At 35.9% G+C, this 27,426-nt stretch overlaps 3 protein-coding genes across 3 annotated transcripts; 1 reads left to right on the top strand and 2 right to left on the bottom strand.

The window, feature by feature from the left end:
- Positions 1-908: 908 nt before the first annotated feature.
- On the bottom strand, positions 909-17,136 carry LOC127866316 (B9 domain-containing protein 1-like). The gene is made up of 6 exons (XM_052406787.1): positions 17,045-17,136; positions 8,021-8,089; positions 7,320-7,431; positions 5,403-5,499; positions 2,481-2,611; positions 909-1,414 (listed from the first exon to the last, which is right to left on the bottom strand). The coding sequence occupies exons 1-6, from the start codon at positions 17,099-17,101 to the stop codon at positions 1,266-1,268; spliced, it is 615 nt and encodes a 204-aa protein (XP_052262747.1). The 5' UTR covers positions 17,102-17,136; the 3' UTR covers positions 909-1,265.
- Positions 17,137-18,752: 1,616 nt separating this feature from the next.
- On the bottom strand, positions 18,753-21,553 carry LOC127869609 (uncharacterized). The gene is made up of 6 exons (XM_052412265.1): positions 21,479-21,553; positions 20,115-20,278; positions 19,770-19,905; positions 19,332-19,493; positions 18,970-19,146; positions 18,753-18,845 (listed from the first exon to the last, which is right to left on the bottom strand). The coding sequence occupies exons 1-6, from the start codon at positions 21,551-21,553 to the stop codon at positions 18,753-18,755; spliced, it is 807 nt and encodes a 268-aa protein (XP_052268225.1).
- Positions 21,554-22,383: 830 nt separating this feature from the next.
- Positions 22,384-24,046, top strand: LOC127866315 (monocarboxylate transporter 4-like). Its single transcript, XM_052406785.1, has one exon. It carries the CDS (start codon positions 22,452-22,454, stop codon positions 23,781-23,783), a length of 1,332 nt encoding a protein of 443 aa, XP_052262745.1. The 5' UTR covers positions 22,384-22,451; the 3' UTR covers positions 23,784-24,046.
- The last annotated feature ends 3,380 nt before the right edge of the window (positions 24,047-27,426 follow it).

Below are 27,426 nucleotides of genomic sequence, written 5' to 3'. Positions count from 1 at the left end.
AATGGCAGTTAAAAACGGTTAAGAATAAAATAGATATATTTAACACGGCTATAATAAACTACTTAGCCACATTCTTAAAGAAATCGAAGCTCATGTAATAATGGATGACTGTACTTTCCAGTGCCACTCCAGACGCGGTAATGATGTATTGTAATTTGCTCCGTCTATCTAGACAAGAACACATTTCCATACATTTGTAAAACCATCAACGATATATTGAAATATATACGTTTAAGCAAGTCAAGAGAAAACGTATATATTTTAAAATCAAAGAATACGTACTAAGTTTTAAGTAATTTCATCTTTGTTAAGGTAGAGCGATACTTAAGAATAAAATGCACAAATTAACAAGAGATGTGTTCGTCAGAAACACAATGCCCCCTATTGCACCGCTTTAAATAAAAAAATAAAAAATTTGACCTTTCACCTTGAAGGATGACCTAGACCTTGAACTTCCACCACTCAAAATGTGCAGCTTCATGAGAACGCCGCTTTGAAATTTTTGTTGACCTTTGACCTTGAAGGATGACCTTGACTTTGAACTTCCACCACTCAAAATGTGCTGCTTCATGAGATACACATGCATGCCAAATATCAAGTTGCTATCTTCAATATTAAAAAAGTTATGACCATTAAAGTTTTCGGACGGACAGACGAACTGACTGACGGACAGTTCAACTGCTATATGCCACCCTACTGGGGGCATAAAAAGTTTACAATATTTCTCTTTTAGCCAATAATACACCAATGCTTATCGTTTTTTGTTATCTTATCACACATGCAATTCTTAATTTAATTTTATGTTCGGTTTTGTACGTTCTACACGCTTATTTATAACAAATGTAACCAAACCAACGGTGGCCATGATATATACTAGTATGCCACACAAATATACAGGCCATGCGACAAACTGAACGGCATTTATTTATTGATTTTGTTATTAAAATAAATACTACAGAGTACAAACTTGTATAAACATCTTTGCAAATATTATCTTAACATACACACTTGTCTATTTCTACAAAACAACACATAATCATCTGAACGTACCTCCTTCATAGAGTATAAACAATAACGTCAGCAAGCTACCATTTTTTAGCAGATCATCAAATACCTCACGCAAATATGGCCATATCTTTCTGCGTTATTTTGATACTATAGAGGTTGCCATGTGTAATAATCATGCGTATGGTCTTAATTGCTTCAACTATTTCTGAACATATATGTTCTAGGCAAGTCAGCAATAATGCAACAGATTAAAGGTTCTATGCTTCCGTTGCAGTCGTGCCAACGTTTTCCGGTACGTTCACAGTAGAGACGTCAGAGGGGAGCACGTCGTAGCCGAGTTTCTTCATGTCCTTCATGATCACGTTGAAGGAAATATTGACGAATCCTTGAGATCTGACTCTTGTTACTGAAAGGTTACCACAAATTTAGATAAGCATGCATATAAATACTGTATATAATTCAATTAGATTAAAATATTATTGATTAAGGGATTTCAATGTTGAACAATCATGGAAAATTAGTGTTTGTAGTGTATTTTATACAAAATGTTTTGGTAAACAGGGCTTCCGAAACTGTGCAACAAGTTTTGACCATAATGATTTAGATTATTCTACAAAGATAAGAAAATAATTGGTTATTTATTAGATATGTGTTTGAATATACTTAACAAAGAAAAAAATGATAACGTTAAATGTAGACGGATGGAAGTCCGTTTCTGATAAACATGTAATTCAGCTTGAGAAACATGTTAACAATCTGTCTATCACATAATATGCTTGACAAATTTCGGGTAGATACATCGTTATTTGATAGTTTAATACATGTATATTTTAAAGGAGGACCATATTTATTTGAATGCTTATATATTTAAAACCTACCTGTCCCTTAATTTTTTTAATCGAATTCAACTACTTAAGACAACAGGGCTATAAATAGGATAATAAGAGATTTGCGCTCACGTTTGCGTATTCATGTGTACAATTTCTGTCTGCATAGGTACATTTTGTACGCTTTAGACGTACTCTGTTTTGTGACTAAATCTGGGTCAAGCCTGAGCTTTTGATAGCCCTAAAATTGGTTTAAAACCAAAATGTTTTACATAGACGGTTCCAAGGCGGTGATCCCATTTGTAATCATTTCTTGTATACAGTTAGTGTTCTGTTATTAAAGTATTTGATAAGAACATAAATTCTTCTCCTGATGTAGTTTCTCGAGTTTCAATGTTTGCTATATTGTTGCATTTATTAATAAACAATTAAGAACTTTACTATGTTGTATAAAAAAGCTTATAGTATGAATATTTATTAAGACTGTAAGTCAACCAAGGAAATATATCGTGCTCAGATAAGACAAGAACAATCAGTGTTCACCTTTAAATTTCATACGGTTAAATGGGATTTTTCCAGACACTAACATTAGTGCACTTACTCTCCTCTACAAGCCAGAAATGCGATGCAGATCTTATTTCTTACCCTCTCTACCCTCTCCTCGAGCAATTACTCTTGCATCTACGTATTCAGGTCTTCTGCTAAGGAACCACGATGTGAACTTCTGAAGCAACGAGGAGGACTCCGGCACAAACATGGGAATCTTCAGTTTGTGTCTGAAAATGTATACAGTGGGAAATCAAAGAATTGGAATGTCAGTAACTATATGCGTGCGATGATCAACACAAAAATTGGCATCTTAAGCTTGTGTCTGAAAATAGGTGATATGGTATATACAGACTTTGGAATTTTCATCATTAATAAACAAAAAGATACTATTGGAATTACAAGCATCGTTGGCATCGTTCTTTTGTGTCACAATATACAAACAGTATGCATGAAATTAAGCCATATTAATCAAATTATATTACATCAAAGTAATAATTCAAGTTATTATAACAACCTACTACCCTAAAACTTATAAAGTCATCACTATGGTAAATCTATAGTATCACTACCAATTGAATTTCACTCCAGCATTTTATATATTCAAGAAATAATATCACAAGCACATTTTATACAAAATAAAAAACATAAAATATGTTTGGGGTCGGGTCGGAGGGTAAATATGTAAATACCCATGGAGATTCAAGTTTTAAAATTTAAATTAATTTATTTTTGTAACATGTTTTAGTGTATTCACTATTCGACTGTTTGTCAAGTTAGTAAGTATAGAATTTAATTATGAATGAAATATTGAACAGCATGTTACTATTTATATAAACACAACGTTGATGAAAGTAATCAGAAATTGTAAGCATTGTATGTCAAGAATGTCATTATTTAAACACCATTTACTAAGAAAAGCAATAAACTTTAAAGAAAACATAACTTGCTACAAAAAAATTATGCTTCTATTTCTTTGAGGGGAGAAGCCAATATATTATTAACAATTAGCTCTAACTGCCATTTCAACTTTGAAGTCGGTCTATTTTAATTTACAAGATTCTGTTTAAAACGTGGTCATTTTTGGACTTGGATTAACAAATAAAATCAACGGTATTATTGCAAGCATCACTACTATTTATTTATGAATATAAAGAAAAAAAAGAATACTTAAAATGATACAAAATATAAATTTAGTGCACTTGTTTAATTTATATACACTTTTAAACATATAAACATATATAATCTACTTTGTAACTAGCAACGCAAACTGGTTAAGTTCGAACAATTTTTTTCTTGTACCCATTTGTGCAAAAGAACATATAGAGTGTTGTTCCAGATATTTGTAATGTACTTCAAAGCACTTGGTCTCCATAACAATCATCTCGATAATGACACAATTACATTTAATTTCAGTCTTGAAATGTCACGTACAAAACAAGTTGAGTCAAATTGATGCCTTTTCTACATTATATCGACATTCATCAATAGCAATTACATAATAATACACCCATTAGACATTTATCTTTAATATAACATGATGGTCATAACTCATAAGCCCTATATTGCTCACCTCATATCCAAATGAACTGATATGAACCAAGCTGGTATATTTTCTCTATTTAGCAATATAAAGAAAACTTTAATCCCTCCGTAGAAGCTATTTGCTTAATTCTCAGAACTTTTTACTAATTCGACCCAATTATCACTAGAAGAAATGTTCTGAAGTTTTGTGATGATTGGGAAAAAAATGTGACTTCTATAGGATTCATAAGGTTTCTCTATAGCCAAATAAGCAAAACTGTACTGCAAACTTGCAGCCATGTTTTTGAATGGACTGGACAAATTTTCAAACTCTGCAAAGATATCATAAGATATATGTTCCGAACATGTTATATGAGCATTGACAAAAAAGTCTTGGGGATGGTCATATCATTCAATGGAACAGAACTAATTTCAATCTAGGCTGCGTTATCATACAAACCAATGTTCTGAGCAAATTTCATGATGATTAGGCAAAAGATGTGACTTCCAGAGTGTTCCTAAGGTTTTACAATAGCCTTTAAAGGAAGACTTCCCTGCCCCCCTCCCACCCCAGTAGCCATGTTTTTCAATGGAATGGAACTATTTTCAACCTTGGCTGAGATATTAATAGCTTAAATGCACATGACCCTAATTAGAACGCAGCTGAAATATAATGGTAACTAATATTTTGACCAAGTATCACGAAGATTGAGCAGTAAATGTAGCACTATGTTTCCAAGATAAATATTAATGATAGAAGATTCATGATTCACAATGAATAACAGAAAAAAAGGTGATCCCAGGGTGATCAGAATACCTCATCATGAACACCTTGTGCTCAGGTTAGCTTAATAAAAGACAAAGTTACTATTACCTTAGTTGTCGAAGACAGTACAAGATATATGGATTAAATATTTTATGATTTTATTGACTGTTAACGGGCACTTAAATGTTTATTTAATTATGACAAATTATGAAACGAAAATACTTCTTTGATAGCTTAACCCTATCTTTAGACAGCTTGATATAAATGCATTAAAAGGGCATGTCGTGTGTTATGCCTTCTCAAAATTTAACCACTAAATGAGTTTAATTACACATATTACATTCAATTTAAACCACACTAAATCTTTTAGGCTAATGCTGTATGTTTCACTTGAATGTATGTAATTTTTTTGGAATGTTACCATGTAAGAGGCATACAAATATATATATATATAAATCTTCCCAGATCTCACCTTTACACCAAAGACCTGCTCAATCATCCCAGATCAAAATGTAAAATTTGCATATTACACACTTTATTGATAGCTTTATGGACCAACACATGCCTCAGTTTATAGTGAGACATAGCAAGATGTGTACACTTACAAGCTTTATGGACCAACACATGCCTCAGTTTATAGTGAGACATAGCATGTTGTGTACACTGACAAGCTTGATGGACCAACACATGCCTCAGTTTATAGTGAGACATAGCATGTTGTGTACACTTACTTTCCTGGTGTGATGGGTATATGACACACGCCATATCCCCTGGATACCTCAGTGCCCCAGAAGTCTGAACCATAGCAGTGGACCACCAGCTGAGGCCCTGCGATGAACAATTTAAATAAGGTTTCATACCAAATACAAGAGCTGCAACATACAAACATGGGTCATTTGCCTTATGCGGCCATGCAGTCTGGTCAAGAGCTACGCTGTCCACTATAAAGTCACTTAAAGGTTTGTGGTCTCATTGAGTAGGCAAAGTTGCTCTGGACCAGAATGTGCAGGTGTGCAGGCTGGTCTGGAGCCTTGCTGATCAGATATGGCATAAGACCCATTTTTGCATAATGCGGGTCATATATTTTATATGCATAATTATACAAGTAATAGGTTAAAAACAAAAAAATCAGTATTTGGAGACTATTTGTTTTAAGAAATGAAAGAATAAATAAAATATTTTGCTCAACATCTTTTTAACACATTACGATTGTAGTACATAGACAAGGAAGAAAACAAAAGTTTTAAGTGACTATGTTTAGTATCTGGAAAAAAACTGTTACAGACTTTCACAACAAAACAGTACTTAAAGTTAATGCTCCATCATTCTAACAGCTGTATTGAAATCTTCAAAAGCCATGCACTTAAGCCTATCACAAGAAAAGACTTAAAAACATAAAATGACAAAGAAATAAGGCAATAACTCCAATGACACAGGCATAAGGCCATAACTCAATGACACAGGAATAAGGCCATAACTCCAATGACACAGGAATAAGGCAATAACTCAAATGTCGTGGGAATAAGGCAACAGCTCCAATAACATGGGAATAAGGCAATAACTCTAGTGACACAGGAGTAAGGCAATAACTCAAATGACACAGGAATAACGAAATATAATTCCAATGACACAGGAATAAGGCAATCACTCCAATGACTCAGGAATAAGAAAATTACTCAAATTACATAGGAGTACGAAAATAACTCCAATGACAAAGGAATAAGGAAATAACTCCAATGACACAAGAACAAGACAATAACTCCAAAGACAGAGCACTAAGGCAATGACTCCAATGACGCAGGAATAGGGCAATAACTCCAATGACACAGGACTAAGGCAATCACTCCAGTGACACAGGAATATGGCAATAACTCCAATGATACAGAAAAAACACAATGACTCCAAAAGTATGAAAAGCACAGTAATAGGTCATATGTACTTCTTTGTTTTTTCTCAATAAGATCTGTCTACCAATTATGTTTAAAGTATAGAGCTTTCATTCAGTTTTATGCAAAATTATGTTTGAAAATTAACAAAGGGCAACCAAGCCAAAAATATGTGGTGCTGCTTTGCATTACAATAAGATTTAATGAAATCTATCACCGATGAAGTTTCAATTTGAGAGCTTAACTAGTATTATAGTTGCTCTGGAAAAAAGTTGAGCAAGAATATAAACAATGGGAAATAACAGTATGTATGTAATGCAAAGAACGATTCTTGTTCTGTGCATTCCAGCCTCAATGAGACCTTTCTAACTATGAAGCTTCTGGTTGAAAGAATTCATAGTCTTTGAATTATGCACCTGACAAACATTTAGAACATGTGTGAATACATACAAGAAAAATAATTCAAAATGCATCATGAAAGATAAAGATTGTAAGTGAACTTCCCAACATCCCAACAAAGAGATCCATCTATGAGATTTCATGTTGATAGAATATAGTGTAACAGGTCTGTACATATTAACCCTATGTCCTCTAGATAGGCTACATGTACAAAAATAGCTGTGGTAAACATATTATTTACATAAATTCCATTAAGATGATTCTTTGCAAATGCCTCATTAGGTGAGCAAGCCAAACCATGAAAGAGTACAAACACAATGTCTACTTCAAGTGTACGAGGAATAATCATTTATGTTAACCTACAGCCATGGGGATTTGTGCTCTTGAAGGTTACATCTATTGGAAAATTCCACACTATCTGTTGACGATCATCCTGGCTTTTCTTCGCAACCTGAGAAATTCCTTCTTCCAACCCCTGTTAAAAAAGATTTCAGCATTAAATAACCTCATCCCGATACATATTTAGAAGAAGGAAATAAGCATGTCTAGTAAAACTGAATACGTCTGAAACAAATCAATGCTCCATACAAAGTTTAAAGTAGATTTAACAAGACTCACTCGGAAAAGGAGTAGCTTTAATGTACATTCGAAATTATTTAGTACAAAGTAAATTTTATTTTGTAGGTGCATGTGCACTGATTGTCTTATAATATTTCAGTCTTTATGCAATTTTACACAAGTACATAGTTGCCTATTTGGGCAGTCCTGATAACAAGAAGCCCAAAAGCATTAAGGCGCTAACCTGGGACCCAAAGGAACTTCATCGTTCTGTGCTAGAAATATTTAACTAGAGCCATATAAGGATCAAACATTAACTGGTTATTCTTCTTGGCTTCAGCCAAGTTGGTTATTATCAATAATGGAGGTGTCATGTGCTTTTCTGAATGTGATTTATTTTAGAATAAGCTTTATCTGGTGTCCAATAAATTTAAATATACAGTACTTCTGCTGAAAACATTAAAAGATAACCATACATATTTATAAGTTAAGAAAAATGTACATACCGAAGTAACTAACCAATCTTGTCCATAGTGAAGGTTATAGCGAAGGTATATTTCATCAAATTCTGGAAACTGAAATACAAAGTCACACTTTTATAAGTATTGCAAACATTTATTATCGCATGCTCTACAGTATCAACAGAGCCATCAAATTTGATAATAATACAAAATGAAAGGAGCCAATAATATTGTTTATATCCTTGTGATCACTTTCATTGTAAACAAACAGAATGAGGACAAGCCAACAACCAACTGATGACAGGATGCGCTGCAGAATTGTATATTATTTCAACTGGAAGAAATTATTCAACAGAAAATTTTTGTAAGACAAAGGTTTTCATCAAAACAAAAGAGGGTATCTCAAATGCACGAACAGCCATATCTGACACCTTCTGAATTGTTTCTCATAAATCTTAAGATAAGAATAATAAATGTCTGATCCTCACAATCACTGTCTGATGATTGAACAGTGCCAAGAAAGCCTGTTTTGAAAAAATATGTGCGACCCTGCACTATTTGGAATTTTGATCTCACCCCTGGGTCAAAAGTTATGGGGGTTGGGGTGGGGCCGGGTCAGAGATTTTCACTCATTTTTTTAGGTTATTTTGCATTAACTTCTTCATTTCTGCACGGATTCACTTCAAATTGATACTGAACATCTCTTGTGACAATACGGTCAATCTCAACTATGCATGGGCCCATTACCAACCCTGGGGCGCCAAGGCCACATAGGCCACACCCACCCAAAATTGCCTTTTACTATGATTTCTTCATTTCTACACCGATTCACTTCTAATTGATACTAAACTTCTCTTATGACAATACGGTCAATCTCAACTATGCATGGCCCCATTACCAACCCTGGGGCACCCCGCCCACATAGGCCACACCCACTCTAAATTGCCTTTTCCTATAACTTCTTCATTTCTACACCGATTCATTTCTAATTGATACTGAACTTCTTTTATGACAATATGGTCAATCTCAACTATGCATGTCCCCATTACCAACCCTGGTACCCCCCATTTCTAGTTTATTAAGCAGTTAACAGCATCTATTACACTAAAAATCAATGATAATTTCAGTGTCTTCCAGGGAGTAGTTATAATTTTGGGAAGACGCATGCTTGACATCTTGTCAGTGCTAGATTATTGGAATTCAATTAGATTTTTACTGCAAATCTTTGGCATAAATTGTTTTTTGTTTCCAGACTTTATCTTCAATTTTTTTATTGTAATGTATTATAAAATGTTATATATATATAAACATTCAAGAATTGAAAAAAAAATGTAATGTCTTTTTGAAAATTTGTTATATAAATGCATTTCACAGTGATATATTTTCTTTACTTTTAAATAATAGTCAATTATTTAAGTGCAAACCTCTTCCATGCAAATGTTAAATACACGCTTCGCATTTCTCTACCCTACATTGCCATATACATTTGTATTAAGAATTTTTAACAATGAATTCATAAACAGACAAGTCAAAGACTCAATGATCATTTAGAGTCCTTTCAATTTATCATAAGCAGTTTATTTATCCAAAAAATAAATAAGCAAATGTAATTACCAATCAAACTATTAGAAATTAATCTGTTTTAATGATTTATTTGGAAATAAGGCGTTTTTCATACATTATATTTTTTACAAAAAAAATGCTCATCTGGAGCACTGCATCTTGTGAACAAAATAAACAAGCGTCACAAATTGTCACAAAACCAGATTTTCAATTTGGAAAAAAAATCTGAATGGAACACAGACAGTTGTTAGATGCAGGTGTGGCAAGGTCTGCAAAAACCTCAGAGGCCTATGAGTCCACCAAGCCAGAACTGCGTGTGGTCGAAGAACTGAACAGCAACAGCGCACAGGTTCGATCCCTGGTGAGACGCAGGAGGCTCCTAGTCAGGATACAACCCATAGTACTGGGGACCTCTCCGCTGCTGAACAGCTCATCGCCCCAGCAAGGAGTGCTACTTCGACACTACCCGGCGAGATGAAGGATGAAGATGACCCGCTTCTGGAATTACTAAGAGCACAAGAACTAACTGAGCAAACACAAGACCTGCCACAGCCCAAAGCCAATCAGGCCCCCGTGGAACAATGACAACCAATTGACTGGCCGAAGACCACCGACAAACGAGCCTGGAACGACTTAGACAAGGAGCTAGATGCCAAACTGACATCCACCATGCAAGGACCAGTAGATAGGAAGTTAAAGTGCATGACAACTCTAGTGTACACGGTGGCTAAGAAGCGATTTGGCACCATGAAAACACGTGGACCAAAGCCCCAGCAGACACCCAACAGGAGACAGAGTCGCATGAAACAAATAAGAGGAGAGCTGAAGAGCCTCAACAAGGCATACAAGAAGGCAAGTCAAGAAGAGAGATTGGGCCTCCAGGAGCTACGAAACATTTTGAGGAGAGAATAGACTTTAAGGAAGGCTGAGAATGCGAGAATGGCGAGACGAAGAAGGGCTTGAAGGAGAGCGGAGTTTGTATCTAACCCATACAAATTTTCCAAACAACTTCTGGACAAAGGAAGGTCAGGCCAATTAGAAACCAGCATGGCAGACATTGAGGAACACCTCAGACAGGTCCACTCAGATCCAGACAGGGAAATACCACTCGGCCATTGCCAAAGACTAGAACCCGTGGCACCCCCAACACCCCCACTGGAATGTAAAGAGCCCTAGCTCTTAGAGGTGAAAGAAGTTGTGAGGAAAGCGAGATTGAGATTAGCCCCAGGACCAAACAAGATACCATACAAGGTCCACAAGATGTGCCCTCTCCTGCTGCTAGACTATGGAACCTACTTAAGGTGATCTGGAGGGAGGGGATAATACCTGATGAGTGGCTACATGCTGAAGGTAAATTTACCCCAAAGGAGAAGAACTCCAAACACATCAGCCAGTTCAGAACAATATCTTTGCTCAACGTGGAAGGCAAGATATTCTTCGCCATCTTAGCCAGAAGACTGACAACCTACCTTACAACAAATGGGTACATAGATACGGCAGTTCAAAAGGGTGGAGTGCCAGACTTCTCAGGGTGTGTGGAGCATACCAGTGCAATCAGCCAGCTCATTAGAGAAGCAAAGTTGAACAAAGCAGACCTGACTGTAGTATGGCTAGACCTTGCAAACGCCTACGGATCTATTCCACATAGGCTCATAGAAGCAGCCCTCCAGTACTACCATATCCCTGATCACATCCAAGGGATGATCAATGCGTACTTCAGAGGAATGAAACTGTGTTTCATGGTTGGCGAAAAGATGACAGCTTGGCAGAGACTGAAGAAGAGAATAGTTACCGGGTGTACAATCTCAGTTGTCCTGTTTGTGATGGGCATGAACCTCATAATCAACCCTGCAAACAAAGAAACACGTGAGCCAAAGACATCTACAGGGTTACACCTGCCAACAAACAGAGGCTTCATGGACGATCTGACTGTGACAACACAGACACACATACAAGCAAGATGGGTACTGAAGGCATTGGAGGAGGCAGCCACCTGGGCTAGAATGAATCTAAAACCCAAGAAGTCCAGAAGTTTGGTAATCAAGCGCGGATCAGTCACAAAACGGTTCTCCGTACAGGTCCAAGGCAAAGAAATACCATCAATTATGGACAGTCCCATAAGGTGCCTGGGCAAGTGGTTTGATTCGAGCCTTAGTGACAAAGCAAATGTAGAGCGCATCAGATCAAAGCTCCAGGAAGGGATGAAACAAATCGACAAGTCCGCTTTACCAGAAAAGTTCAAGGCATGGCTCTTCCAGAATGCGCTTCTCCCCAGACTGACGTGGCCCCTTATGCTATATGAAATACCTACACCCTCTGTGGAATGCTTGAAGAGAATGATTAGCAGACACCTGCGCTGATGGCTGGGAGTACCACCAAGCTTTACCAGCATCGGATTGTATGGGCGATCCAACCAGCTACAACTCCCGCTATCATCACTAGTGGAGGAGTTCAAAGTTGCGAAGACACGACTGGTAGTGATGCTCAAGCAATCGCAGGACAGTTCAATCCGAAACATTGGGATTGAAACTAGGACAGGAAGAAAGTGGTCAGCAAGCCAAGCAGTCGAACAAGCAGAGAAAAGACTCCAGCAAAAAGACATTGTCGGCATCACCGCTGTAGGCAGACAGGGGCTAGGCAGTTCCAAGATAACATTATGGAGCTCCGGTGGAAACATAGAAAGGAGGAGAATGCCCAAGATGAAGTCGGAGCAGCAGAAGAAGACAGAAGAGCGAAAGCTGTGGCTATGGGTGCCCAAGGTGCGTGGACGAAGTGGACAACGACAGAAGGAAAACTGACCTGGGCTGCTATTTGGAGCTATGAACCACTGAGGATAGCGCTCCTGCTCAGATCAGTCTATTACCTGCTACCGTAACCCTCAAACCTGCACAGGAACACCCTAAGTGCCAATTGTGTGACAAGACAGGAACCATGGAACACATTCTGTAATCGTGTACCACAGCCCTCACCCAAGGACTCTACAGGTCGAGACACGAAAGTGTCCTTCAGGAACTCGCGGACAAGTTGGAACGTGAGAGGACCAAGAAGAGGCCCAGACAGAAACCCCAAATGATTCAGTTCATGAAGGAAGGACAAAAGGCGCCTTAAAAACTGCAGCCTACCAGTTCTGTATTAGATGAATCTGATCAGTGGGAAATGTCTGTTGACCTGAAGCAAAAGCTAGTGTTCCCGAAAATTATCCAGACAACATTAAGACCTGATATTGTGTTGTGGTCCACTAAAGATAAGTGTCTGATCATGGTTGAAGTGACAGCTCCTTGGGAATCTGGTTGTGAAGAGGCCTTCGAACGGAAAAAGGCCAAGTTTACATTCCTGCAAGTACAGTGCAGAGAGAAGGGATGGCGAGTGTGGCTCTACCCTGTGGAAATCGGCACTAGAGGATTCCCAGCACAGTCGCTGTGGAGAATGTTCAGTGCCTTGGGCATCAAAGGAGCAGACAGGAAGAGAGCAGTGGCAAACTGAGCCTAGCAGCAGAAAGGGCATCCAGTTGGTTGTGGATGAAGAGAGAGGAGAGGAGCTGGAAGCATACTACCAACACGTAGTGTCTGATCAACACTGCAGGCCCGCCGCCTGGAGAGTGTCCTGTGATTAAAGGGCCACTTGTTGATAGGCGGTTCTCAGCTGAGGATGTTGGTGGTACCAGCAGAACAGAACTGCATCACACTCATTTATAATAAACCCCCTTTGTTTCAAAATAAATCTATTTTTAGTCATGGGGACCTTGACCTTGGAGATATTGACGTAATTCTTTCCTGCTACACACAGTCCAATGATGGTGAACAAATGTGCCAAATGATTTTAAAATCTCACAATGAATGACATAGTTATGGCCCGGACAAGCTCATTTATGGCCATTTTTGACCTTTGAACTCAAAGTGTGACCTTGACCTTGGAGATATTGACGTAATTCTTTCGTGCAACACACCGTCCAATGATGGTGAACATATGTGCCAAATAATTTTAAAATCTCACAATGAATGACATAGTTATGGCCTGGACAAGCTCATTTATGGCCATTTTTTACCTTTAAACTAAAAGTGTGACCTTGACCTTGAAGACGTAATTCTTTCGCGTGACACACCGTCTAATGATGAAGAACAAATGTGCCAAATGATTTTAAAATCTCACAATGAACGACAAAGTTATGGCCCAGACAAGCTTGTTCTGTCCGCCAGTCCGCCGACATTCGCCAATCTAATAACCAGTTTTTTCCTTCGGAAAACCTGGTTAAAAATTATGAGTTTGGGTCTGTAAGAACTAGTAAGCTTTTAAGCTCATATTGTCAAGTGTTTTGCTACTGGTTCATGGGCCTTAGGTCTGTGAACTGTACAGGCCAAATATGACGCCCTTCTTTACTTAAACAGTGTGAGGAATATGGCTAGACTGGCTTAAGTTAGGCTTAAAGGTTTAAGGGAGAAGGAGTGACATTACTGTGGATAAAATTGATGTGCTAGTTTTCAGGTGGTTTGTTCAGTTTTGATCCTTACACCACCCAAAATTGTTCTTCTGGTTTACATCATTGTCTTAAAATGACTTGTTCATTTGATATTTAATGATTGATTTTTAGGAATCCTAGTCACTTCTGCACCTGTTCAGTTGGGACTTAAGTCACTTTCGGCACTTGATATTCAATATTTGGACACTTAAAGTTAGATGCTTCTGCACTTGGTCAGAATGTTAACTTATTTTGTTTTAAAAAAGTCCCGGTACATAAGTTTTTAATAAATTCAATGTATTTATTGTTAAATGAATATATATATAGTTAAACATATATTGTTTTGTCATTGGCCCTTGCGCTTCCACACTAACTTCATATTTTAACCCAAGAAGTTAATATATATTCTTGATACATAAATAAGGGACATACAAATAAGGCAAACACCAAATTTTCATCAGTTTATTTATCTATTTTGAAAAAAAAAACATACATGGCAAAAATACACAAGATTATCTTAATTTTCAACATTATTGGTAATGATACAGTGCTCCAGCTAGGATTTGAAAAGGGCAGGGGGGCTTTTTTGTGAAAAGGGCACTTTCAACACGCAGTATTTTGTCAAAAGGGCACTTTTGACGCGCCGTATTTTGTGAAAAGGGCACGTACGAGCGGGCGGGTGTTTCTGGAATGCTTCCTTTTGCATGTTAATTTATATGTAAAAATTATTGTATTATTCCCATTATTGTTAAACCATTCGAATATAATGTTTACAATGAGGATTAAAGTAATTACAATGTAATAAGAGATTTATGAATAATCATATGTAAAAAAAAAAAAAAAAATAAAAAAAAAATTCTTTATTTTTTTTTAGGGGGGGCAGGGCGGAGGTTCGGGAGGGCAGGGCGCGGCGCCCTTCGATTTAGGCCTAGCTGGAGCACTGTGATATGCAATGTCGTGGATTAGCAAAATAGTAGCTGAAAACACACTGCCATAAAACAAAACAATAACAATAATGTACAGTTGTCATACACATTTTGTTCAATGTCCACCAGAAGCAGCTGGCCTGTTCACTCGGGCACACTCTCTAAGAAGACGTGAGACAGAGATCTCTCTTGCTCTGAATATACCTCTCCCACAGAAAAAACAGCTTTCCCTGGTTGGAACAGGTCAATAAAATAGCACCGGTCCTCGTGTTGCAACCCTGTTGTTGAGACAGTAGTGCCATTCTTCACAATCGGTGTTAGTTCTTATACTTTTCATGAAGATGGACCAAAACTCCACTGGGAATACTATGCTGTTTATCCAGGTGTTAAAGACATATGCCATGACAGCCTGCAGATGATCACTATTTGCCTGTTCCTCCAAGGCAACAAACATGGAGGGAATGTGTTCTGAAGGGAGATAGGACAAAGCCATGACCTTGCGTAAGAATTAGGGATGGCAAACCTAAGCAAATCCGTAACCGGTTAACCTGTTTCGATATTCGAGCGGTTAACCGGTTAACCAACCGTCGTTGTACCACATACAAGGAAAAAAAACATCCGAAAAACGTATACATTGATTAACAATTTCATGTATTTGCATACACTGTCTTGTTTATTGTCTTGTAACCTATTTACTTTAACCATTTTATCAATTAAATACTGTTTCTTTACAAATTTTGTTGGTCCTTTAAATTGGGAATTCAAAGTCAAAATTTAATATTATACATTTGAATCAAATACTTAGTCATTTCCGAAAGTCATTTCCGACATTTTTACATGCTTGTCGGTGAACTGTGATATTTCTTTGTTGTAATATTATTAAGAATTAGGTGCATTAACAGTTTGCTGATTAATAACAATTGTCAATTAGAGTAAATATATTTTGCAATGGGCATTGTGGTTTCCAAACCTCTGTTGTTAAGGCCTGTTTATACTCAATGTCTTTATTAGGGCGTTTAAGTTTGCCATAATTGTTAAAACAACAGTGATCGGATGTAATCACAGTTTCCAGCTTTATTGAATAATTGAAACACAATAGAATGTACAGTGCTAAACAAACACAATGTAGGTGCTAATTGCTTGTGTGCCTGATCATTAATCCGCTGCACGCCGATGGTTTACAACTCTAATCGCTTTTGATCCAAAGGGAGGGGGGCATCAAGGGGTGGTTATTGCCGATAATTTGCGATAAGATAAGCGGATTAGCCAATAAAGTGAAATGAAGTAAAACAAAACTAAAATTTGAGCATTTATTGCGTTCAACAAAAATTGTGTTTTCTGCAAGAGTAACCGGATATTAATTTTGTAACCGGTTAACCTCCTTAAGAAACGGATAACCGGTTAACCGAATAACTGTTGCCATCACTACTTTTTAGCTTTATTTACCACTTTAATTGTCAATTTAATAGCCAATATGTAATTATACCAAACTCTTTTATGGATCAATTAACTAGCCTTATATAATAAATTGCTAATACGCTTTTATCTGGCCAACAGAGGAAACATATGTTTAGAAGTTGCTATTTTTCCACACATACTTTAAGTGGCAAACACAGTTGGTGTATATTCTTTGCAAACTTAGTGAACATCAAATAAATATGTGAAAATACACAAGTGCCAAAGTGACTAACTGAAAATGCAGAACTGGTCAGACCTGAGTGCAGAACGAAAATTTTTACAAAATGACTAGATATTTATAGCTTGGCTGACTTCAATTCATTCATTTCTCTTTGATATGTCTGACATTTTTTTGTCATTTTGCAAAAAAAAATGCAAATAAGCCTGTGTCTAGCTAAGCTAAATAATAGTATGTTCTAAAGGCTAATGAATGGAAAAAGGTTATTTAACACCCGATAATTCACATTGGACAAACGCTTCTGCCAATGCATGTTAAAAAACAAGATCACTGAATCACTCAACGAGTTTGGACGTGTAAAAAGTATTTCAAATAAAATAAAAACAAGTTTAAACATATAAAAATCAAAGTCCGCACACAATTAATAAAACCATGAAACTGTAAGTAGTGTAAAAACAGCGTAGTGTACTCTAATTGATGACGATTACCTCCGCAGATTCAATTTGTCCACTAACCATAACCAAAAATACCGAACTGGACGCCATGTTTGTTTACATCACACCGGTTCAAAAATAACGTGTATCGTAATATTTAAAGTACAACAAGGTGACATAGCATTAATTTTATTTATTTATGCTGTGTTGTTGTAGTAGGCTATTTAAAAGAATAATATGGACAGAGCAAAATAGGACGAAACATCTCTATTATTAATATCTTATTTACTAAAACCAATATATTGTACAAGGTTGTTGAGAGGATTGCAGATGTTCTTGCTGTTGTACCTAGTATGGCTTGTATTATATGTTCTTGTTATTTGCTTTTGCCAGTTTAACCCTCAGTTGCTATTTTCAGTAAGCTATATTATTTTGTGCATGAAATTTTTGTATGTTACATATTAATGGCAGTTGCCCAGTGTACTTTCTTTTCATCAGATTTTCAGTTGCTATTTTCAGCATGCTATATTATTTTGTGCATGAAATTTTTGTTTGTTACATATTAATGGCAGTTGCCCAGTGTACTTTCTTTTCATCAGATTTTGAATATAGCTTTATGTACCATTTGAAATAACTCATTATGCTTGTGTTTTTGTGAAGTAGCTGCTGAACATTTCTTTCAAATCTGATTTGGGGGATAATTGTTTTCTTTTTATCTGTCACACTTTAGTGTCCATATTCATTGTCAGACTTTTACCTTATTTATTTTTTATTTTTTTATTTTTTTCTTATAGCTGCTCTTAGACCAAGGTCAAGATCAGCAACTGCAGCACAATTTTTATTCTTATAAGTTATATTTAATTTATTTTTAATAATGCTATGATCTTAACTGTCTAAATATTATAATTGTATATCACATGCCATAGTTCTTTCGTTTTTAACATGTTAAAATAATCATGTTTATCGTATTCAGGTTAATTTATTTATTTATTTATTATAATTGATCTCAACTCAAAGACGATACTGTTTGTGTATATAATGTAAATTTCATGTAATGCTCAACTGTATATTTGTTATATGTATGTGGTTATATTATGTCGGTCAATAGCGATACATCGCTAATGTTATACTTGTTATGTACAAACCGACTTGAAATAAAATTTGTATTTGTATTTTGTGTATGTATTTGTCGGTTCTTTCGGCCCCAAGCTCTTTCGGCCCCGGTTTTTTCAGGCTCTTTCGGCCCCAATTTCAGGCTCTTTCGGCCCAGGTACCAGGCTTTTTCGGCCCCATTTTTTATTTGAATTAATCGTTGCAAATATGTTGGTCGAAACTCTTTAAAACTATGGAATATTGTTTATTACAGTAATATATTATCTTTATTGAGGATTATTGCATTTGAAAAAAGATTCTCTTTGTCTTTTGCTTCAGGTATATCGTCGTCGAAATGAGAAGAATAGATACAAGAATATGAGACGGCTTTGAAAATTAAACAAACTATAAAATAATTTATATTACATTTGTTTGGATAATTTTAAAGTTATAACTATAAGGAAAACATACGTCTTAACAACACAATACATTAATTTAACCTACATACTACATAATTTACTGCACACAAGTTGTTTCCGTAAACGGGAAAAATCACAATTAATATTACTACGTCGTAGGAATGCGTGCACGGATAGAAGCTGATAAAAAGGCTACCGGACGACGTGGAACGTGCCGTCGACGAACCAGCGGTTTGACTGCTGGAGTCTGCTCAGCTGATCGTCGCTGGCGAAGATGAGGTGACGTTCCCGTCTACACGCACATCACCGCGTAGAAAACCATCTCCGATGAAGTCTGTGTCCACCTGTTGTTATTATAATGAGAATATGCATGTGATAACCATTATTTTTTGTATATTAGAAATAAATACAAAATAATTTGTATATTATACGTATATTAAAAATGAGCAATTCATTTCATAAATTTACCTCTAAGTCAAGTGATGATGGATCTGTTGGCCGATGCTTTTCTCGGGCACGGTTGAGGATGCTCGTAAATGTCTGCGGCTTGGGCAGGTTAAAATCTGTGGCCTCGAAAACTTTCATATGGTCATCAACCAGTATACGGGAGGCCGCGAACACATCAGCCACGGCCGCTGTCTTCAACTGAACAAGATTACAACATACATATATTGTCTATTTTCTCAAAACATCGTACATTTTATATATACAACTAAACAAGATATGATTAAATAACTTTTTACATCAATATATCAATAATTTATATTATGTTTCATTTTCTCTATTTTATCAAAACTTCGTACATATATAAACACGCCATTCTAACTTACATTACGTTTCAATTCCACTTTCTTCCGCATCGAAGGGTCAGCAGCGTGAGTGTGCGTCCCTTTCGCTTGAAATATGTCACCCTCTTGCGTGACCGACGCGGTACACATGAACGCTTTCCGTCGCACGCTGCATCGCCACACAGCTTGCTTCTTTGTCTGTTTCTGTAAACGGGAAAATATACGGTAACTGATATACAAATACTTAATTCATTACGTAAAATAGTTTTTTTTAAAGAAATACTTTTCGCGCATGCATTAAACCCCATTTTTACAGAGCGCGACTAAAATGTATAGATATAGTAGTTTTGCATATTAAAGCAGTTTATTTAAAGTCACTATTTACGCATACACAGATACACAAATAATGTAGTTTTTAAAACATTGTTTAAATTTAATAATACGTATGGGTGTTTACGGCTTATGTAAAAACTGAATTACCTTAAACGTGAATGAATACCCATCGGAGGATACTAGCTTTGGTTTGCCTCTTTTGGTTCCTGCGTCTACAACGGTGTATTCTATGGTTTCGGGCTGAGTTAGTACACTGTCGGATACAGCTGGCTCTGGAAGATTACTGAAACGAACAGTTTAACATGGGCATAGCATTTATACTGTTAAGCATTTAACGTTTCATATTATTATAATGTTAAGCATTTAACGTAAAACAGTATTCTAATGTTAAGCATTTAACATATAACAGTAGTATCCACTGTTAAATAGAATAACTATTTTATATTGATTGCTCATAAGTTACACGATTATACCATTTTTAAGTTTACATACCGTTCGTCGATTACAACGGGCGGTTGCACTTCGGCTCTTGTCAAATCAAAAGGCTCGAACTCGGACGTTCGGGTGAGCGCTATGTCTTCTGACGCTGACACGTCGGACAATCCGAAATCGTGCGAAATGTCGAACCGTGGAAGCAAAGCAGGATCCTCGGATGCCTGAGCATACAACGAATAAACAACTTAAATTTATTAATGTCAAAAATAATGCCACTGTTTTATATTACTTTACTTACGATTTACGATTAACACAAAGAAAAATCTTTGGGCACAGCATGATAAAGAGCTAGTCCGTTTAATAGATGATATCAAAATGATTAATAATACCAATGAAAACTATCTTTAAACTTGTTTATGCTTGTGAAACTGTAAAAACCTGAATATACTTCATATTTATAACAATAATATCGGAGAGTAACTAGTACCTCAAGCATAGTCAACTGCGCGACATTTTCTAAGTTTAGGCTGATATTTAGGCTGATGCCAGGCGTTGTAGGGCGGTTGCGGCAGTCATTGCAGATGAAGGTAAGAAAAATATCCCCCCTCTTTGCACTAAAATATTCTGTCGCGGATATGCCTACAAAGTGTTTGCAAAATTCGTCATAATAATACAACATAACCTAATTGATTAATAACTAACTTGACGATGTTCACACATCGTTAATGCATTAAACAGATGTTTTCTTAAATTACTCCGACCCCGTCAATCATTATCGAATGAAGCCATTGTCTAGCACACTCGCACATATGCCCGGTTTTATGATCTTTATCAGGTTGTTAAATACATGTGTGGTGTGTATTCGGGTTAACAGGTAACAAAAAAATGTAGGTTTAAGTTGATAAATCAGTAAACTTTGAACGGACACTGAACTGACAATAAAATAAATTTTAAAAAAAGGAAATTATAACCATGACAATCAATTAAATTTAAATTTTGCAAATTAGACCCATGTTCAGTCTTACTTAGGAAAATAATTTATTTGTCGATAATCTTAGCTAGTCAGTTGGCATTGACACTAACCTGTATTGCATCTTAATGTTTTATATAATCAAAATTATGAAACATATAAATATGGATGAGACTATAATAATAAAATCCATATCATAATTCATTAATTAATGCGACCCCGTCTTTCATTATCGAGTGAAGCCATTGAATAGCACTCGCACCTATGCCCGGTTTTATGACCTTTATCAGGTTGTAAAATACATGTGTCTAACCAGATTAACAAATTGTAATAAGGCAATAAGATTAATTCACGTTTGCATTAAATGTCTCAGTTCTCATTTGAAAGCATTTTTACAATGTTTCGCGAGAGAATTTTAACTTTTATTGTTTGTATTTGAATAAACACTTACCTGTATTGCAGGTGCGATGCTGCCATTTGTCGCAAACGTCACATGTGATGCCATGCTGCAGCGAGCGAACGGCATTCTTACAAACTAAACACTTGTCCTCCTCCATCACAAATTCACAATCACAAACACTAATACTTACAAATTTATTTACGATTAACATAAGTAACATCCAATATCATACCAAATTTCACAGCACAATTATAGAACTAGTAACCAATGTATAACATAGACAGCAAAATGACTTATGATACCAATTAACACACTAATAGCACTTTTATACGTTTTTGCAATAAATTCGTTAAGAATTGCTAAATAACCGACATAAAAAAACAACAATTGAACATACCAAACAAATACTCATCATTTACACCTTTAATCAAACGCAATATTTAACAAACAAACCGACAATCGATGCAATTAAAAGCCGACACAATTTAACAATTAAAACAATTACATACATTGGTAACAGTTTGTAAAACAATAATGGTTTTCAATTAATTTCATTTTATCATCAATAATCAAAAGCAATACAAAGGAACAAACCGACAACATAATATATATCATTTTGAACACCTTTATTCAATCATACACCCTAGTTAATAGGTGTAATAAAATATGGGGCCGAATGAGCCTGGTCGATTTGGGGCCGAATAAGCTTGGGGCCAAAAAAGCCTGAAATTTCGGACTGGGCCGAAAGAGCTTGGGGCCGAAAGAGCCTGCTACCTTGTACAATATATACTATTTTCAAATTTTTGAAGTTCCAATGTTCGTTGGACTTAATGTTGTTACATTTCAACGTTCGTGCAAGTGCATAAGTAGCATCGGCTGGTAATTGTTTATCAATGGATGTGCATTGTTTTCAGTTCAAAAATTAGCGCACTGAAAGCAATAACAAGAGTGTTACGTTACACTACTCTCAATTTTACGTAGATATATAGTGATTTTGTCACAGTACAGATACTTAAAAGGCAAAATGAAAATGGGAATGGACAATGAAGTTGTCCCGTTGTTGAAGAAAAAGGATACACATGTTAATATTACAGCGAATACAGAAGCTCAACTACTTCAGAAGACTGGACGCGTTAAGAAAACAAAGGCTAGACAGACGGCCATTTTGGGGGCTTGCATGTACATGCATTTAATGTCGCTGGGGTTTACGGTCGCTCTAGGAGTAATATACGTCGAACTGATTCGTTATTTTGACACTAAACGTTCGTTGGCGGCTACTGTTCAAAGTTTGTTTCAGGGACTAACATTTCTGGGAGGAATAGCTTTTTCTCCTATTGTGATTCGGTTTGGTGTAGGAAAATGTACAATGATAGCATCTACTTGCGGAGCTTTGTCTTTATTTATAAGTATATGGTCAGTAAATATTTACATGGTTATAGTCTGCATCGGATTTTTCGGTGGTTTGTGTATGAGTGTTAACTATTTGAGCGCCTTTGTGGCAGTTGGCTGGACGTTTAGTGGACACAGGAAAGCTGCGCTAGCTGCTCTTACAATGGCAACAGCGCTAGGACAAATTTTTCTACCGAACTTAATTGAGGCACTTATAGAGCAGTATGGATGGACAGGTGCGTGTATGGTTGCAAGTGGCCTGATGCTTAACAGTCTTCCATGTGGACTTATTTTATATTTTTCAAAACACACGTTTCAGGAAAATGTGAACAACAGTAGCAGCAGTTCTTTGAAAGTATGCACGTGTAGCTCAAAGAAGGACGTGGCATTCATCGTGTTCCTTATAGTCTGCCTCATTTATCCGGGCTGGGGGGCAGTGGAAAGTTGGTTTATAGTTGATCTTACGGTGCTGCGTGGATATGGTCGGCAGGCGGGCACGGTTTTACTGTCATTGCTCGGTATTTTCGGTCTACTAGGACGAATGATGGGGACAGCATTACTGACCGTCTTCCCAACGTTGAGCATGGCAGTACCTTTAGCAAGTGTTTTTCAGTTCTTTGCCCTCGGACATTTTATTGTTATTTACTTGGAGACCTATAACGGTATGTTGGTCGGGTGCTTAATACGTGGCTTATCAATTGGGGCGATAATGTGTTTTCAACCAAGCATGCTCCTAGAACTCCGCGGTATCGACAGGTTCCCAAGAACAGTAGCAATATGCAATTGTTTTACCGGAATAGTTCAAATAATAAGTGGGTATTTGGGTGGAACGGTTGCTGACCTTACTGGGGGATATGATATTGCATTTTATGTCGCCACAATAACGGCTGCTGTGAGTGGGATGTGTCTTATCATCGTAAAGTGTCTTATTAACATTGGCAAAAAGACAAATCTACAAACTGAATGATATATTCATTAAGATATCGTGTGAATGTATATTGCCATAAGTCACGATCAATGTAGACGCATAAAGGCATCTGTGGTAACCATTATAAGGCTATGATGTCTTACTCTCAGTAGTTTACATGTATGTACATACACACATAATTAAATAAAGCATTTTGCCATATCAATTGATCAGAGTAAGTCTATAATCATGCATATGCTGCGCTTATAGATGCTGTTGGTTGTATATAGATGTATATGTTGTTCACATGAACATCATTTTCATGTACTGATAAATAAAGAAACAATCATGTTTAACCACGCAAAGCCGATAGTTCAATACGTACCCGCGATATCATTCACTACGCCCGTGGTTACCTCGTAACTATTTGTCATATCGGAAATGGAGAGTACTCGATTGCAATAGGAATAAGGCCAACTAAACTTTAAAAAAAAATGAATCATCGGAAAATCATCGGTTTTTAAAACGGATTCAAGTCAATTATTATGTTATAATCAAATTAAATATATTATATAAAATGCATATTTATTGTATTTTAAGGTAACAAACGAAACAGTTGTATCGAAGTTGGAATTGCTAGGTCCGCTACATCAGGCATTTGGCATCGATTGTGAAGTTATAAGAAAAAGAATATTGCAAAAAAAATGGACTCGTCGAATACCGGGTAATGTGTTTCTGCTAAAAATTAATTTTGAATGAAAAAGAAATCAAAACTGTTTGTATTGTATTGCAAGTATTTTGCAATGTTATTTCATTTGATTTCAGCAACTAAATTGCCTTACATCATGTTGTTGCAAATAGTATCAAAAAGCAAACTTCAAAGCATTGTTTAAATAATGAAATTCATCTTTTGGCATAGTATTAATCTTACATTGATATAATTGCAGAATATTTAACGAGTCTACCGAAACGAAATACTGCAGAACGTGCGCTTTTAAATACAGCGTGCATGCAATGTTTTGCGTAACTAACGTTGTCGGTAACTATAACAACAACAACGAACTGTTCTTTTCTGCTTAAATGAACATGAAGCAATCGTAAAGGTATAATGGGAAGTAAACAAGAAAGAAAAAAATCTAACTTTGACCTTAGCTTCCCAATGAAAAAGTCGTTTCTCGTAAATAATAATGATGCAATGATGACGTTTATTACCACTTAGTAAAAAAAATCTTAAAGGAGCTTGTAATTGTTATGAAAAACATTTACTTAATCTTTTCAATAAACAAACAACGGGCAGATATGTGGGTAAATGTGTTTTATCAATTAAAACAATACCATAATTAAATGACCAGTCGATCAGAATTTTTTTTTACATCCGGCCATTTACTTGCTCGCAGAATACCTAGCCTCCTGGATACTTGTTTTTGATTTTGCGATTGTTATAGTATGTTTAGCACGTCTTGTTTCATGTATTTTTATTTATTCATAATTAAAAAAAATCTTATTGAACGACTTTTAGATATTCATATAGTCAACTGTTCCTTTGACCTTTACTTCCGCAGAAACTTCATTGTATTTTGCCAATACACGTTCAATGCCGTCGACGCTTTGATAACATTTCTTTGTGTGATCGACTTGTTTTTATTAATGAATTCAATCTTCGTAAAAGAGCGCGCGGTAACGCACTTATACTTCTATTTTTAAACCACTTTAACTTTACATTTAACTTACAATTCAGAACAAACAGTTAAATAACATTAATAATACCTTATGGAGAGATTGTTAAAAAGATGCAGTCATACCTTATTTCTAATACAATACAATTCTAAAATAAATGAATATTAACATAAATATTAGGACATGAATAACACTATTTATTAAAATATTACGGTGTGTCATTCTTGTTCGCTCGGTCATTCGTGTACACATGAATGGGTAATATTTCTAGTCATGTTAAAATCCTTCATTTGCGTAGTGAATACACTATTCGCAATTCTAATTACACGTTTTGTTTGAAAATACATTCTTAAAGCGTTTAAAAATCCGCTCGAACCGAAGATAAAAAACTACCCACGCACCACCTAAATGGACTAAATTTATTGTTTAATTCGAATAAGAATAGCAGAGAATTTGGCTGTAAGTCCTAACAAAACCATTAGAATTCGTTGGATCATTTTTGGAACGACTCAACAAACTGCCATTCAAATCAAGCGTGAATACCCACTGGTAGGGAGGACAGATATTCCAGGTGCTGACACCTCCCTATGTCATCTACTTTCCGAACGATAAGTTACGAAACAAGGGGGGTACCCCAAAGTTCCACTGGGGTGGGGGTCATGAAAGCTCCTGTGGTGTGATGAGAGAGAGAGAGGGGACATGGTCAAATAAGGGAATGCGTGAAACTCGCTAATGGAAGGATATTTCAATGTGAACACTTTAAAACGCACATAATAAATAGATTCGGAACTTTGCCAAAGACCTTGCCGGTATTCAAATAGCTCCTATGATTGGAAATATCGTAACTTGTGCCGAAACAAAACATATACACAGTAGTAAAATAGTTTATACTTTAAGTGTTATTAGTATAAAGGTATAACATGATCTAATTTTTAAAAGAAACGAATTAATCCGGGTCGATATAGTTCATTTATTGGCTTACGTCTTTCGTATTGCCGTCTAAAAGAAAACATAGGATCGAGATGAACATTGCTGGGATTAATTTTTTGTATACGATGCTGAGAAAAAGCTCCTGTTAATGATCTCAAAACAAAATTAGTATGACGCGGAAGTTGATAATAAAATATGCTCGTTTACATTTTACGTTAAAAGCGCTTGCTGTGTGTTTTAATTAGCATTGTTTGATAAGAGCTTTTGAATTTAAACCCCGCATGAATCATTGTTGCAATTGAAATGCAATATATGGTAAGACGAGTTTTTTTTTATAATTACAGAGCAAGTCCACTTCATCGAGATGAAGTTGTGTTTATAATTATTGAGACGAAATTTAAACATATGATGTTTTGTAACCAACGTTTTCGACGAGTTTCTATCTTAGATATGGCACACATTCAACAAAAAATACTATAAACATATATGTTCATAAAATAAATAACCCGTATCGTTTCCATAATTTGTTTATGGTTTGTTATTGGTTTTCTTAAACACTTTACATGGTTTGAAATAAACTTCCACATTTTTGCATATTGATTTACTCAAGGTAAATAAGTGTTAATATCAATTAAAAAAGTATAAGTTTAGTTAGTATCTTATTCAAAACATATTCCTGATTTCTTTACTTACGCGTGTTGGTCATTATCGCGACAGAGACCTTCCGTTGTACATTGATTAATATCCTGTATAAATGTAAAGTATATGTATAGATATGTTGGGGGTGTTGTCCTGTGAGAAAACAAGATTATCATTATCAATATAGTTTTATCCAAAGACAGATGCACGTACATAATTTGCAACATTCAAATTCAAAACGGATGATTAAATAATGTAACCTAGACGACTTGCTCCTTCTAGCAAGTATGTGTTCAAAACAGGCAATTGCGGAAAATGTTGATAGATGCTAAAAGTTGCTCAACTTTGGGCTTGCATATCTGACGAACAACGACATTTAAAATAAATCGCTACGGTCAAATTTAAGATAATTGTTTTACGATTGTATTCAGTTATTTAAGTTGTTCCTTGGATGAGT

The sequence above is a fragment of the Dreissena polymorpha genome, chromosome 2 (assembly GCF_020536995.1).
Source record: "Dreissena polymorpha isolate Duluth1 chromosome 2, UMN_Dpol_1.0, whole genome shotgun sequence".
NCBI classification, from domain to species: domain Eukaryota; kingdom Metazoa; phylum Mollusca; class Bivalvia; order Myida; family Dreissenidae; genus Dreissena; species Dreissena polymorpha.
Note: the sequence above shows the minus strand (reverse complement) of the source record. Positions and strands in the feature narration are given on the sequence as shown.

Bases quoted from the DNA above. Each gene is read 5' to 3' on its own strand.
- LOC127866316 (XM_052406787.1), bottom strand. From the start codon at position 17,101: ATGGCGTCCAGTTCGGTATTTTTGGTTATGGTTAGTGGACAAATTGAA. The intron at 7,432-8,020 runs GTATGTACATTT...CTTTTTTAACAG, and splicing joins AAGATTGGTTAGTTACTTCG to GGGTTGGAAGAAGGAATTTC. The intron at 5,500-7,319 runs GTAGGTTAACAT...TGTTCATCGCAG, and splicing joins GAGCACAAATCCCCATGGCT to GGCCTCAGCTGGTGGTCCAC.
- LOC127869609 (XM_052412265.1), bottom strand. From the start codon at position 21,553: ATGCCGTTCGCTCGCTGCAGCATGGCATCACATGTGACGTTTGCGACA. The intron at 19,906-20,114 runs GTATGTAAACTT...TGTTCGTTTCAG, and splicing joins CCCGTTGTAATCGACGAACG to TAATCTTCCAGAGCCAGCTG. The intron at 19,147-19,331 runs GTAAGTTAGAAT...AATCTTGTTCAG, and splicing joins AAGTGGAATTGAAACGTAAT to TTGAAGACAGCGGCCGTGGC.
- LOC127866315 (XM_052406785.1), top strand. From the start codon at position 22,452: ATGAAAATGGGAATGGACAATGAAGTTGTCCCGTTGTTGAAGAAAAAG.